This window comes from Maylandia zebra, linkage group LG19 (genome assembly GCF_041146795.1).
Source record: "Maylandia zebra isolate NMK-2024a linkage group LG19, Mzebra_GT3a, whole genome shotgun sequence".
NCBI lineage: Eukaryota > Metazoa > Chordata > Actinopteri > Cichliformes > Cichlidae > Maylandia > Maylandia zebra.
The window spans coordinates 11102059-11116651 of NC_135185.1; the positions used below are offsets into that span (position 1 = coordinate 11102059).

General features: G+C 44.1%; 1 protein-coding gene across 2 annotated transcripts; it reads left to right on the top strand.

Annotated features, from left to right (window-relative positions):
- The first annotated feature begins 733 nt into the window (after positions 1-733).
- Positions 734-13869, top strand: si:ch211-195o20.7 (uncharacterized). 2 transcript variants are annotated; one of them, XM_004566509.4, is made up of 12 exons: positions 734-1287; positions 1837-1970; positions 3781-4377; positions 4617-4669; positions 9363-9904; positions 10160-10256; positions 10370-10433; positions 10972-11032; positions 11199-11295; positions 12432-12548; positions 12630-12689; positions 12781-13869. In XM_004566509.4, exons 2-12 carry the CDS (start codon positions 1931-1933, stop codon positions 12868-12870), a joined length of 1818 nt encoding a protein of 605 aa, XP_004566566.3. In that variant the 5' UTR covers positions 734-1287; positions 1837-1930; the 3' UTR covers positions 12871-13869. The 2 variants fall into 2 exon arrangements, with proteins under 2 accessions (XP_004566566.3, XP_004566568.3); XM_004566511.4 differs by lacking the exon at positions 734-1287 and adding an exon at positions 1297-1663.
- The last annotated feature ends 724 nt before the right edge of the window (positions 13870-14593 follow it).

A 14593-nucleotide genomic window follows, 5' to 3' on the forward strand; every position in this document is an offset into this window, starting at 1 on the left:
GAATAAATGAATACAAAAACAAATAAATAATCAGCTAAACTTCCATTTAAAAAAGTAGCATCAGCTCAGAATTTCAGTCTTTGTATCTCTGCTTACTATGAACTAGCCCATCTAAGCACATGCTGCTTACATGTGTTTGCCCAGCATCTGTAGTTGTGGTCAGAAGTTTGAATGCACTCGTTAGCATGAATTTCATGGTAATTTTGGGGCATTTAATGATTTCTTTAAATTACCATTTTTCCACGGTGGAACGACTGTACAGCAACTTTCATGAGTTAAAGAAAAAAAACAATAATTAACTGCACAAGTTTGAGTTTATTTGGGATTTTTTCTGATCCACAAAACCTCAAATATACAAGTACACCCCACTGATAATATTTGGTTAAATGCATCTTAGCAAGGTTGACACAGGTTAATTTAATTTGAAAAAAAAAATTATATATATATTTCAAAATTTATAGATTCAAAGATTTGGCCATATGGGCGATTAGTTTAATTAGTAATCTCCTGTGTATGCCAGCTTTTAAATAAATATGTCCAGACCAGAGCTGCTGTGTCTACATATGTGATCTTTTAATGTTTTTGTCACTAATGTTTATGCGTAACTTTAGTTTTGCGTAACTGTGGTTTATTTCTTATTGTGTGCATGAGTTAGTCAGAATTAAACTATAAAAAATGACTGCATTAGTGCAAAAGCGTAACCAGGAAATAGTTTGAAACACTCAGAACTGAATCATCCCAGGACTCACCGGAGTTATGTGGGAGCTAAACTCTCACCGGGACCGCGTGAATAGTTGGAGAAATATTGGTATGTAAAGTCGGTTCACTGTTCAGCCCGGGGCTGTATGGCACAGCAGGTCAGTGGGTCATCCGCTCGAAGCAGTGAGCGGACAGAAACCAACCCATCCCAGAGGCGACAGCAACAGGTTTGTCCTTTCACAGCCTAACTGTGCCCTCCAGTGGACACGTCCGGTGGATATCGGAGACATTGGTCATCTGCGGTCAGAGTTCACTTCGACTCTTTCTGAGGACTAAAGCCACACGTCTTTGCTTCTTTATCGAGAAGCTCCCAGGAGTAAAATGTTGCTTGGACCTGACTTTGTCCAACAGCTGCTGCTTTTGCGTTTGTCCATCTGCCCTCGGCGCCTCTCCGTGAAGGAACAGCGGGGCAGTGCGCTTGGCTGAGCAGCGCTGGAGAAAGCGGGTCGTGGAGAAGAAGAAGAAGAAGAAGCAGAGTTTCCAAAACGCAGAACCGGACGATCTGGGATTGATTCTAATCTGTCCAAGGTTTGTACCCACTATTGTTGCCTTTTCACATTGAAGATGACTTTTGAGTGACTTTTTTCCACCCTCAGTGAAGAACTTATATCGAGTTTGTGGCTGAAAGTTTTTCTCGCGCGTCTGTGGCGCAAACCTGTGACTCTAGAAGAACGATGCTACGTCTTAGTGAACCTCACTGGTTTAACTGCCAGTTTAAACTCGTGGGTGCTTCTCGGTGACTCGGTTTGCAGTTTCTGTGGATCTGGGGCGCGTTTCTCGTCCTTTTCCACTCACCGAGCACTTACACCGACGTGCCAACAGCTTTCTGCCTCATGTGGCCACACTGTAGCGTCCTGCCTGTACGTCTGATCTCACTCTGGTGTTTCAGCCTCATTATGTAAAGGTACTGATTTTACTATCATTCAAATGAGACTCCATGTAAACTTCCTCAGTCCGCCATCACTGTGAGCGAGGTTGTGTTCACTGGATTATTTCTCAGCTGGATAAAAGTGCACGACTTCATCCTTTGCTGGATGTACTCTCTCTCTCTCTCACTGTGTGTGTGTGTGTGTGTAGGTCACCTCCTCTCTCTCTCTTTGGTCTGGTCTGAGTGAAAGTGCAACAAGCACCTGCAGGGCCACATCACTGGCCCCATCCCTATTACTGCAGAATGGGCAACTTTTCCACCAAGGACAGCCATGGACCCACAGGTAGGTCATCCCTCAAACACACACACACTTAATTTACTTTCTTTAAACCAGCTCTGGCGGAATCAGCTCCCTTGAACTTTCCATGCTGTGTCTGAAAGGTTTGGCAGTGCGCACAGATGGCTGTGTTGTGTTGGCCTCGTGTTTTGAATTGTGTTGAGAAATTTCCAGGAAATCACAAACATCTGATTCATGAAGTACACGGAAGTCGGAAGCATGATACCAGAAAAGTGCACGTACTAGAATTCCCAAAAAGTGAAGGTGGATGAAGAGTAATCATGAAACTGAAGGCAGCAGAGAGAAGAAAGTGGAAAAGCTGTAGGTGTGTGAATGTGTGTGTGTCTGTGTGTGTGCTGAGTTGCAGCAGGAATCTTGGCAGCTCTCCTGTGTTGCTCAGTGAGTGGTCATTCTCCTCGCGTCCCCGTGTGATTCGTTCTGGCCCTGCCGGGCCAGCTGTGATGAATCGGCAGAATTCCCCAGCTCAGCACAAGGGCAGCGGATTAATCATAGGAAGTCTAATGCCATCTGACACACACACACACACATCCACTCTCATTCAGTCAACTTGCCACCCATGCACATGGTTGGACGAGCGCATTAAGGTCTGGAATGAAGAAATAAAGAGAAGGGTTGGCTTGAGAGTCCTATTAGACAGTCCTGTCATTCTTTCTCGGTGACTTGGCCGTGCAGCAGGTGGTGCATAACTTTGCAAATGTTCAAGTGCTGATCTTACATCACTAAAGAAAAACGAAGGAACAAAAAACATTCATTTTGTTCATAGTGAAGCTTTTGTCCAAACAAGAAAAATGAGCGGGGAAGAGAAGGAAACGCTGCCTACGGGTTCCCACAGCCTCTGGAGTTCTTAACGCTGGCGTGCTGTGACAGGCGGGGAATGCCAAAAAGTGGAACTCATCATGTGTCAAGTCTGAAAATGAATCGGTAACTGAGTGCTGCAAATACGTGGGAATTGTTTGTCCTGTGTCTGCATGTGTTCCTGAATCGGGAGCAGTGGTATGGATGAGCAGCGCTAGAGGAATGCTTGTATTACAGCATTCATCGTCAGGGGCACGGCCCGGGCATTGTGCTGGTCAGCATCTAGCGAGTTCCGTCAACTCGCTAGATGATGTTTTCAGCGTCAGCATGCCTGACTGCTGACGACTGACTGCTTTCTTACTTCGTTCTGTGTCCGCTTCAGTTGTTCAGTGTATTCCTTCAGTCTGTGTGACCGAGTCACAGATGGAGGCTGTTATTCTGTCACACATGTATGCGATGACTGCTCATGGTCAGAGTTTCAGATACGGAGGTCGTCGTATGTGCAAATACTCTCTAAGAGCTCTAAACTGCTGTAAACACCCATACTTGGACTTGCGTGATGTGAAGAGATCATGATGTGAGGACGTGTGCTCCACCCACCTGTTCTTCAAACCTTCTGTTCACAATCAGGAGCAAAGTGTCTTAAAGAAAGAGGAGTTAAAACTGCTTCTTTCAGATAGCGGGTGAGCTAAGCAGCTGCACCAAGGCTCAGTATAAGAAAAGTGGACTATTTTAAACAAAGTTATTTCAGTACGGTCCAAAAATAAAAGTCGGGCCTGGAAATGAGCACAAACTTTAAAGTCCTGCTCCACTCATGAAGTTAAAACCAGAGACCAGGATATGAAATTATTTCAAGAATTGTTCTTAAATTGATGTCTTGTGTGGAAAACGTCTGACAGAAATGATTATTCAGCTCAGTTTTTCCCCTTTTTCCCATATTTAGATGCAGTCTTCAAACACAATTTGCTTTTCTCATTTTCTCTCAAATCTGTTTTTTTAGGGGCTCAGGTGGACAGTTTTCACACTCCACCTACTACGCCACAGAACGATGGTGCTGTTTTCACAACCAGTGCTCCCCAGCTTCCATCTTCCCCTACGATCTCAGTTTCGTCTCTACCTCCAGTACCGGCGACCACTGGCAAGAAATCGCAGCACGGCACGCCAACTACTCCCAGCGCTCGCAGTCCCCCTCCAGATTGGAAGCCTTGTCCGCCGGTCAGCGCAAACAGCTCCACGGTCAGCGCTGGAGTTAACCCAGTGAACAGCAAGCCAGCCGGTGCTGTGGCCGTGAGTGAGAAAGCTACTGTAGGGAGGAATGGTGGTCCTCCTACTTCTACACCCAGGATTCCTGTTACCCCAGAGAAGAGTGTGCCTGTCAGTCCTATAAAGAGCCCCTCGTCTCTGTCTAGTGCCTCGCCTGTGGTGGGCAGCTCTTTGGGGCAAAACTGGAGAGAAAGGGACAGTGGTCTGAGTCAGTCTCTGCCGCAGTGTCAGGAACCGAAGGATGGCCAAAGCGAGGAACTGGAGAAGTTGCTGGAGGAGTGTAAGCTAGCTCTGGGAATCCCTGCCAGTGAGGACGGGAGCACAAACACAGCAGGTGAGAGTGAAATCAGTCTTATTATTATAGTACTAGTATTTGAAATTTCAAAATATCCCCTCCCTAAATAAGCACTGCAATAACAACCCCAGCAGGCTTGTTGTTTGAGTGCTACAACTCTGCATTTCAATGTGGGCCAAACGTTTGTCTGTTTTAAGAAGGGCAAGTCAATTTCCTCGACATTTTTTGTGTTTTATATGCATGTGATGCTGCCTGACATTTCTGTGACCTTCCTTCAGAGATACTGAAGCATCTGCTGACAGAAGTGAAGAGTCTGAAGAGTACATTAGAGGTGAGATGAGCTTGAAAGTTTTCTCCTCAGACACCGACCGTGCACTTAACTCTTCCCCCCCAAAGAGACGTTATCCGGTCATTCTCTATAAACTAAAGTTTGCATATGAATGTGGCAACATTTTGGAGTGAGGAGCTTTGGTACTGGATGCCTTCTAGTCGTAATGACCAGGTTCCAGTCCCCGTGAAGGATGCGTTTGCCTAAACCCCAATAAATTGACTTTTTAAAATTCTTGTATGATGACAGGAAGTCTTTGCTTTGATATACACCGGCTAGATTGTAAGCTGTGACCGTAAACGTTTCATCTGGGGTCCCACTGCCAGTCTTGTGTTGTTTAAAGCCTCTTTTTTCATCAAACTTCATCCTGTAATTAGTCCTGTGTTTTATATACACGACGCACCTTTGTTGCAGCATAACTGAACGAGTAAAGTGCATGCATTTGTAAACAGGAAGTGATGTACAGGTCAGTGTAATATGACCTGTGAGCCGAGAGGTAACAATAACACATACTGTACCATCACAGCCCACACTTTGTTCCCCTTTAACAACAACAGAGTCTTCAAGTGGAGTCTGCTTCACCCCCTGGGGGCTGCAGCTGTGCTAATGAAGGTCTTCCTGTCCTTCCACAGGAGGAAAGTCGTTGAGATCATTTTCTGTCCAACAAGATAGTTTATCAAGGACGCTCGCCTTTGGTATCACAGGCAGCTGCACCTTCTGATGAGACAACATGTGACTGTTGTCGGTGCTGTGTAAATAAAAATGAACTGAACTGAATGGCAAACACAAAAGGGTTAATAATAATGAAGAAGTGACTTTCAACCTGAAAGGTGGTGCTTGTTCACGAGAGACTCTCCGGCTATGTTCGATATGGATAAAATCAAATTCTGCAGCACTTCTTTAGTTCATTTTCTCCTTCATTCTGCGATCTTAGGAGGACGGTGATATTCTTGAGTAATTTCCTGTCAGTTACTCGTTCCGATTCCTGACCCTCCCTTGTGCGGATTGTAGCCAGAGGCTTCCAGCTTCCTCTAGATCTGCCACAGATTACGACAGCTGGACTATGACAGAACGGCGCCCCTCCCCGTCCCCGTCCCCATCGCCTTTTCTTCTCTTTCTTCTATCCTCCCCGTCCTCTCGTCTGCTCTTTTATTTTTCTCATGTATTTGAATTATTTTAATTGAACTGCGACTGACGCACGTCGTCCGTTTTTATCTTCCAGCTCGTCTATTCCGCGCCTCCTTGATGTCAGCTCTGCCTATTTAATATTCAAACTGTCCAAACACTCCTTTCTTTACTTTGTCTTTCTTCCACTTTCCCACATCCTTGTAAAAGACCTAGAAATATAAGCCTCGCACGGTCCAGCTGAAGCTCAGAGGGACTGTGGTATAACACAGCGAGAGGGCTCAGTGTTATGGAAATCATGGCAATCCAAACCCGTGTTTACATGAGCCCTCTGTAGGACGATATAAGCTAGCCGGAGCTCAGCTTTATGAACCTTCCCTGCCTGCTCTGCAGTGCCGAGATCCTTTGTGTGGAGAGCCGGAGAAGGGGAGTGCAGGGCGGAGGAGGGGGTTCACATTCGGCTGTTTCCAAGACAAAACTTGTTTTGTTTTGTGCTGTGGTGAGGTAGAAGGGCTGCAGCTTGCAGTGACCCACTGGCCATGTTTTGTGCGTGTGCACACGAAACAAAAGACTTACAAACACATGCACCAAGAATTCTTCAGAGGCCTCCCCCCTCCCCTCAGCCCCCAGCTGGGCCTGTTGACCGCTCCACCCCGAGCACAAGACTGAAATGAGCGATGGCTCTCCCTCTCTCTCTCATCTCTTCCTTCCTCTGGATGCCTTCAGCCCCCCCTCTCCTCTATTCTGCATTCACCATCCATCTTTTCGTCTGACCCCACCTTGCTTAAGCCGTTTCCTCTTCAGATCTGACCCCATTTTTGACCCCTTTTTTTCTTGTAATTTAAGTAGCTGTTATTTTTCCAGTCACACTCAGACAGATAAGCCTCCCTGATGTGCTTTCTTCATCTGTCCTCAGCACTGCTTTTCCTAATGCTCCTTATCTGTCTCTGTCTACCCGGCAGCAATAATGTATTTTCCATTTCTTTGTAGTTAAACTGAATTCTAAAGAAAGCCACATGATTGCCCATTGTGCAATGAACTGCTAAGGATGTTATCAAATGTACCATCTGTTTGTGCTTATGAGCATGACAAGCTTTCAGTTTTCTTAACCAGCAAAAATGAAAATACTCCAATCGTGGCTGTGTTGTGGGGGTGGATGGTCAGATTTGTGTTCCCTGCTGGAGTCGATCTCAAAGCATTTGGAATCAGTTCCAGGTGAGCGCTGGCCGAGATTTCCTGAAATGATCTCCAGGTTCTCTCTGTTCTCTTTGCTCCTTGACAGTCTGCTGCAGTGAAACAGGCCGTGCATTTGGACGCCACAGATCACACGTAGACTGATGGAAGGATGGGAGAAGGGTTCCCGACTCCATTGGGAAGCTTTTCTTAAATATGCAACTCTCTTGTTAGCTTATGGTTAAGTTATGTTTGAGCATCATTTGCAGAGTTTTTTTGGCCATTTTGCACTGCACATCTGGGAGGCAAATGTGTCTTAATAAATATATTTGAATTCACACCACAGCTTGGAGAGAGCAGTAATCACTGAGTTGGGATGATTCCCCAAGTTAGAGTGGGCGTGGAGGTGAAGTAGGGACACATAGTAGTAAACACAGCACAAATCTTCAAGTGTGTGCTGAACTCTTTCCAGGAATTGTCAGGAACGCAGATTTGCATCTAGAGTATAGACATGTGTATGTATGCCTGTACTACATCTGGTCCTGCAGCGGGGCATGAGGCCGGGTCCTGGGGTCCTGACAGTCCACACCCTTATCTCAGTGTTAACTGAGGAGCACCCCTTCCTGTTTCCTTAAACAGACACGCTCCAGTTGGTGTCCACATCTAGATAACAAAGACTCTGCAAAGACAAGATTCTTTAAGTCCACGCGGGTGTTTTTAATAATCCTAAATATAGACTCGGAGAACTCCAAACAGGATTCACTATCCTGCTGATTTCCAAGGAGAGTGTGCTTCGGCTTAACCTGAGTATATGTATGCGTGTTGGAGAATGAAACGGTGTGGTTTGATGTTGATGTGAAAGAACAGGGGAGGTGTGTGTCTGTGGGAGAGAGGAAAGCAACGTGATATGCATGTGTACGTGTGCGCGCATGCATCCAGAGTAATCAGGTCCAGCTGTGGTCTTGAGTCAGTGGTCAGATGAGGGAACGGCTTGGCTCAGACTCGCCTCCTCCTCCACATCTTCATCCATTCTTCATCTAATTACCACCCTTCCCAATCCCTCCACTCCTCCACACTCTCGCAGTTCCCCAGCTTACATTTCTCCACAGTCTGTGAACTCCCTTTCCTTAAATCTGTGTGTGATTCCAACAACTTCTATTGTCCTCCCTGTCTTCTCTGACGTTTTTCCACATCCCTCTGTTTTTCTTTTATGATGTTGGTCGCTTAACATTTTTTAATAGTCTGGTATCGTTTACCTCTTGGCTTCATTGGCTCTGAGTGCCTGTTTTGATGTCTGGGGGTAGTGTTTGTTCATGTCTGCTGCTGCAGGACTATAAGAATGAAAGCTGGAAGCGTTTTTTTACATCACGAAGATATGAAACTGAATCCGAGTTGGGATTTGGTTTTCCCATGTCCAAAAAAACTGTTTTTGGATCACAGCCACACCAATGGTGTCGCAGAAGGCAGTTTCACAATGTAATCTTTGGTCCGGCTCCCAAAACGTTGCTTACATTTGCTTTGTTTTTCTGTTTGTGTCAGAGCTTGTTCGGCTTCGAGTCGTTTTTTTTCCCTCCAAGAATGATTTTTAAAAACGAGCAGACCACTTTTTGTTCTCATGATCGAGTTTTGCCTCATTTGAGTTGGCTTGCCAGCTCCACTCCCCCCCTCGGCTTGCTGAGGCCTGCTGCTCGCTTCAGCTCAACTTGTCGTCTAATGAGGGCGAAATGGATATTTGATAGTTTATTTGATTGCAGTCATTCTCTGCGGAAAGCTGAGCTGTTTCTTTTTGTCTGTCTGATTAACTTAAAGCCAACTTTAATCATCTGGATTCTTTATGGCATTATTGTGAAAATAATTTTGATTGCGTGGATTATCCGTTACATTTTTATTATATTTCTCTCAGTCCTGATCAAAGGTTTAAGGCCACTTGAAAGATGGCAAAAAAAACATATTTTGCATGGTTGGATCTTAACGAGGTTCCAAGTCAAGCTTCAACATACAACAAGAAGAAAGAGTGAGACAAAACATTTTGTTGAGCATGTAATTTATTGAAACTAAAACAGGCTGTTTTACAGCTGCTCAAAGGTTTAGGGCTACATGCCTTTAAAGGGCCAAATCTGTGCAAAAATGTAGATTTATTGTCATTTTCTGTCATGACATTCTGATGGCAAAGGCAAAAAATCTTTCCCTTAAGCTCCCCCCTGTGGTTTGAACTTTTGATCGGGACTGTATGACAGATTATTTACAAAATTTATAGTCAGCTTCTGCTGCACTTGTGTTCAGCTTACCAGTCAGCTGTGCTAGCGTATGCCCACACAGAACATGGGTGCTGTTTCTTAAATTAGTTGGACAAACTGAGATTTTCCTGCTAATAAAGTATCCTCTGTTTGCTTTCCAGTCAGAGCGTGGCGAATGGCTGCAGTTCCAGGGTGACCTGCAGGTGGCGGTGGCGGTGGCAGATCGCCTGAGAGCTGAGGCAGAAGAGGAGTTGACGGCGATCCGAACAGCCCACAAAGACATTGAGAAGGAGCTTTCTGCTGCCCAGCAGAGACAGAAAGAGGCTGATGTGCAGCTGGTTACTCTGAGGGAAGAGTTGAAGGAGAGCAGGCAAAAACTGGCTAATCTCACCAAGGTCCAGGGCAAAAGTGAAGCCCAGGAACCTTGTCATGAACCTGAGAAGCCAAATGGAGAATCTAACAAGTCTGAGAGCAAGGAAGAAAGCCACAGAGGCAGGGAGAGGGTGGTGTACAGGTTAGGAGGAGAAGGGCTGGATAGTAAGAATCAGAACGAGGTGGTGAAGAATGTCGCTGACGAAGAGGCGAAAACAGACTGTAAAGATGTGACTAAGCGCTACCTGAGAAATGTGACCAATGAGGACAGGAACAGAGAGGGGGTGCGATCCAGTGAAACACGCAGGATGGTGACTACAGAGAGGTCAAGGTGAGAAAACGGTTCGAGCCTAAGCGTACGTCTGTGGAACTGGACAGAGATTTGAAAACAAACCTTCTCTGCTCCACATCATCTCTGCTAACAATCACCAAACTTGGTCAGGACTGCGGCTGTGCTTTCTCTATAACGTTACTGCATTAAGTTGACCACTTGAAAAGAATTTAAACAGTCCAATCTACAAGTGGAGCGTGAAGCAGCTGTGTGAGGAGAGTTGATTTGGTTTGTTTTATCCATTCTTTGCTGCAGAAGCCTGTCCAGATTACCCAGCTCCTCAGAATCCAACACCATGCTGAACGGAGCCTCCCAGTCCAGTTCTGCTGCAACAGCTGCTGCTGCAAACAAGGTGAGACTCATACACAGGAAGTGGCTTCATTAGGGTCTGCTTGTTAATGAAGACATGCATACTGTATGCACACACAGCTATACCTAATTAGATACTTTTTTTTTCTTTAAAAGAACTTGTTGCAATTAAGAGGTCGAAATCTGGACTGGCAGGACGGCAGGTCAAGTAGTGACGCAGGTGAGCCCACCCACGCCTCATACTACTAAGGAACTATGTTTTTAACCATAGTCTCCATGTAGACGATGGGATTAAACCTCATTTTGTTAATTCATTCATAATTTTTAGAGCCAAAAGTGACCATATTGTAAATTTGTAAATTTGAGCGTCTTAGAGATCTGAGAGCGAGCCTGAAGTAGTGACTAGTTTTTTGGTTGTCGAGGTTTGGTTTGGGAAAATAAAGGTGGCGCTGATGTGCTGCATAGTGTTGTGGTACAAACTAATGACATGAAAGTACAGCCCTGTTGTTGTTTCTTTTCAGCTGATATCTCTTCCACACAATATATTTATGTGTAAGTCATAGCTGTTCTTTCTTCATATTCTAATTATGGCGTTAGGTCGTTTTAAATTACTTTTAAATACACACATTTACAAAAAGAGCCTTTAACCGTGTAGATGTTTGTGTTAAGTTAAAATGTGTTGTGCTGTGACTAAGCCTTCCTGCACTGGATGCTCATAGCTTGCTGGTGTGTAACGCAGGGTTGTTTCTTGTCTGCAGGAAAATGCGAGGAGTCTTTAAACAAGTACAATTCAGCCCTCACCGAGTTGCCGCCCACCAAGTGAGTCCACAGCGACGCTCTGTGAACAGTCACATCCTTTATAAATCGAACGACTTGTTTGGACTGAAGCAAAATAGATCGTGAAGCTTAAGTAGAGGAAACACTTCTCGTGCGACGTTCAGTTTGCTCTACTGTAACTGACTCGAGCGTGCGTGCACGTTTTCAGGTCTCAGGATGGATTCAACCTGCTGCTGCGTCGCCATGGAGGCTCAAAGAGAAACTCGCTGCTCCGCTGGTGTCAGAGTCGAACCCAAGGCTACAAGGTGACCCTCAAGATGCTTTTATATGTAGTTCAGTTTACAGGTGTGTGTGTGTGGGTTCTTGGTCATTATCTCTAAATCTCCACCAAGTATTCCAAACTCTGATAACAGTCCTTTTTTTTTTTTTAAATTTATTTATTTTTTTATTTTTTTATTAAACATTCAAGAAACCTGGAAGGCTGCACCTGTGCTCCCACTCCACAAAGACGGGGACCCGAGTGATTTAAATTATTACTGCCTGTCTCAAATTGTCCTCCCCTTGCTAAAATATTAGAGCTCCAGCTGACACTGGTTCTGGAATCAACTTTTACCCTCAGGATTAAATCATGTGACAGATCAACAGCTCCATTGAGTGTTTCCAGTAATATAACTGAAACTCTCGGTAACCATTAGTATTGAACCTGTCAAAAGCATCTGATCTTGTCATTTTAGTAGAAAAAGTGTTTTTAGATTTTAGATTATCTTTCTGGTAGAACTACAGAGGTGTCACGTAACCTCTGCTCGCTGTTTGCAGAGGTGTTCCACAGGGGTCCATCCTTGGGCCCTTTGAATTCACTCTGTATACAAACAATATTATATCTGCCCCTCATAAAAAGTTTTGTAAACATTCACTAGTCAAAATATCATTGTAATAATTCATAATTTGTGCACACTTAAATATGGTGATATTATTGATATGCATCTTTCTTCATCTGCCTTGAAGCCTCTTGATTCTGTGATTATGTGAAAAGTGAATGGCTCGCCTTAGGTGAGAGACGAGAGCTGAACTGTATGTTTATCTACAGCTTACTAACTTCTGACTACAGTTAAATACATGTTTACAGTATCAGGTCACATGCATGTTAACATTAGCTGGCCCTTTTATTCACACTGAACTTGAAAAACTAATTTAAATAAGGGATGAGCTGCCAAAACCTATGAGACTACCCTCTCTGGTTTCATTCAGACATTTTAAAAAGGTTGTACTTGGACGTGCTTTTCTTATAATAATCAGTGAACACGTGTAATGTGTTTGAGCTTTTGCACATTTGTTTATAGACCTGTTTAAATAAAGGACTTAATAACAGTGGTAGTCTAACAGGTTTTAACACTGAAGTAATGAACATAATAGATTTTTGTATCCTCTCCTCTTCATGCAGAACATTGACATCACCAACTTCAGCAGCAGCTGGGCCGACGGCCTGGCGTTCTGTGCCGTCTACCACACCTACCTCCCCTCACATATCCCTTACAGCACCCTCGGCCCCGAGAACAAGGTAGTGCCGGTTTCTGTGTGACTGATGGGATGAAGCTACTCGTTTGTGTTAAACTTATCGATTTTACTTCCTTCGTTGTAGAAAGAGAATCTCAGTCTAGCGTTCAAAACAGGAGAGAGCGTTGGGATTGCGCAGTCTCTGGTAAGACTTTGTGTTTTAACCAATTTCCCATTTTACACACACACGAAACAGATTTTTGTTTGTTGTGCTCATAAATGTGTCTCTTTAACAGACAGTGGAGGAGATGCTGAGGGCGGGCGGTCCTGACTGGCAGCGGGTTCTGAGCTATGTGGAGAGCATGTACCGCCACTTTGAGATGTAACTGTTGGAGGTACTGTCAAACGGCCCCGCCGCAGATGACACTTCAGAAACGCTGTCAAAGAAGCATAGTTCATCATAATTGTTCCCTGAATACTACTTTTGCTGGGTGGTTAAAAGCGGATGACTTTCAAAGCTACAGATTGTAACTGAAATAGACTCAGAAACAGCTGTCACAAAAGCCTGTAACCAAAGGATGTAAGCACAGATGGGTGTGAGCTGCGTGCACTCGTTTCTGTTCAGACAATAAAACGGACATGCAAAAGTCACATTTTAGCTTTTAAAGTGGATATTATCGTGACCGCCTTGTGGAAATTTCGGTTATGTGGAACCTTTTTAGCATCTTTCTATTAAAGTGTGTACACGAGTTGCTGTAAATGTCTCCACACTGGTACTTTACAGTCAAAAAGTACTGTATTAGGTCTTCCATGAAATCTATAATCTTTGGCTTTTATATGTGATGCTTTGCAAAGATTCCACATGTGTTTGGACATTTGAGCACTGTGTAAATACGCACTTTTGTCAGCACTTTGTTGATGTCAGAATGTAATGTGCAGTAGTTTTGTAAAGGCTGTGTGGGCATTCAGCTGCAAGGCCTCAGTCCAGGCAGAAACGTGTCTGATGATTTATCTTAGATAAAGTTTCAGTTTTTCAGTAAAAGTTGGCGTTTCCTCACATAAAACACATGTAATCAAAATTTCAAAGCGCTTCCGTGATGCTAACGAGAGAGCCGGTGCTGTTAAGTTGCTCAGGGATGTGTGTTAAAGAAGCGACACAGCTAAAGCAAATACAAGCCTCCACAAGACTGCACATCCGGTTTCAACATCATCTCGCATCACACCTGCATCCTCGCTGATGCGCATCTGGTATTTTTACGACATGTTGGAAACTGTTGACAAAGTTGTACGTGCCAAAATGAATCAAGTGCTCCTTACATTGTAAGATATGTTTGTATTTAACTAGTGTGAAGAATTATACCAAAGAAATAAACAGTTTATTTGGATGAAGTGGCGCCGTGAGTCTTGTTTACTAACCCCACTGTTAGGATTGAAAAGAACAGACACGAAAATCCATTTATGGGCTTTTGGCTCAACATTCTCATCTCTTCTGTTTTGAACTGGGAGGAGCTCATGTTTGAAATTGGCTTAACCTTGGCTTTACTGCCACCTGCTGGTGAATATAAGGTTATGCATGCTTCTGTTTGCCTGCATCATGCTGCTATTCCTCAGTAAAAAAATTTTAATTGCCACTTAGTGGCTACAGCACGGTCAGTGTTGCACCCATCATGTCAACTCATAATCACCGCGATGCTATTTTTACCTCGTTTTCTTTGTCCAACCTGTATTTATGTCTATAAACTTCTAAACAAGCAATTATAAAGACAAAACTCAATGTTTGAAAGCGCCTGAGATCAGCGGAGAGGGAGGGTTTCAGACAACTGTCGGATCAGTCTCATCACTTCCTCCAGAGACGCAACACCCACTGCCAGCCTGTCGTCCTTTGTTGTCACGAGATAATTAAAATGTCAAGCCTGTTTATTACATAGCTGAATTGTGCTAATATGGCTTTGTATTCAATTAGTAGGCCACAGAGTCCTGTAATGTAGCAAAATATTTCCTAAAACAACAGAGATTTGATTGGTGGTCTCCGTTTTCAAATAATATGGTCGTTTTGTGTCTAATACACATGCAGTTTTCTGTTCCTTGTGACATTTAAGATGATCTCTC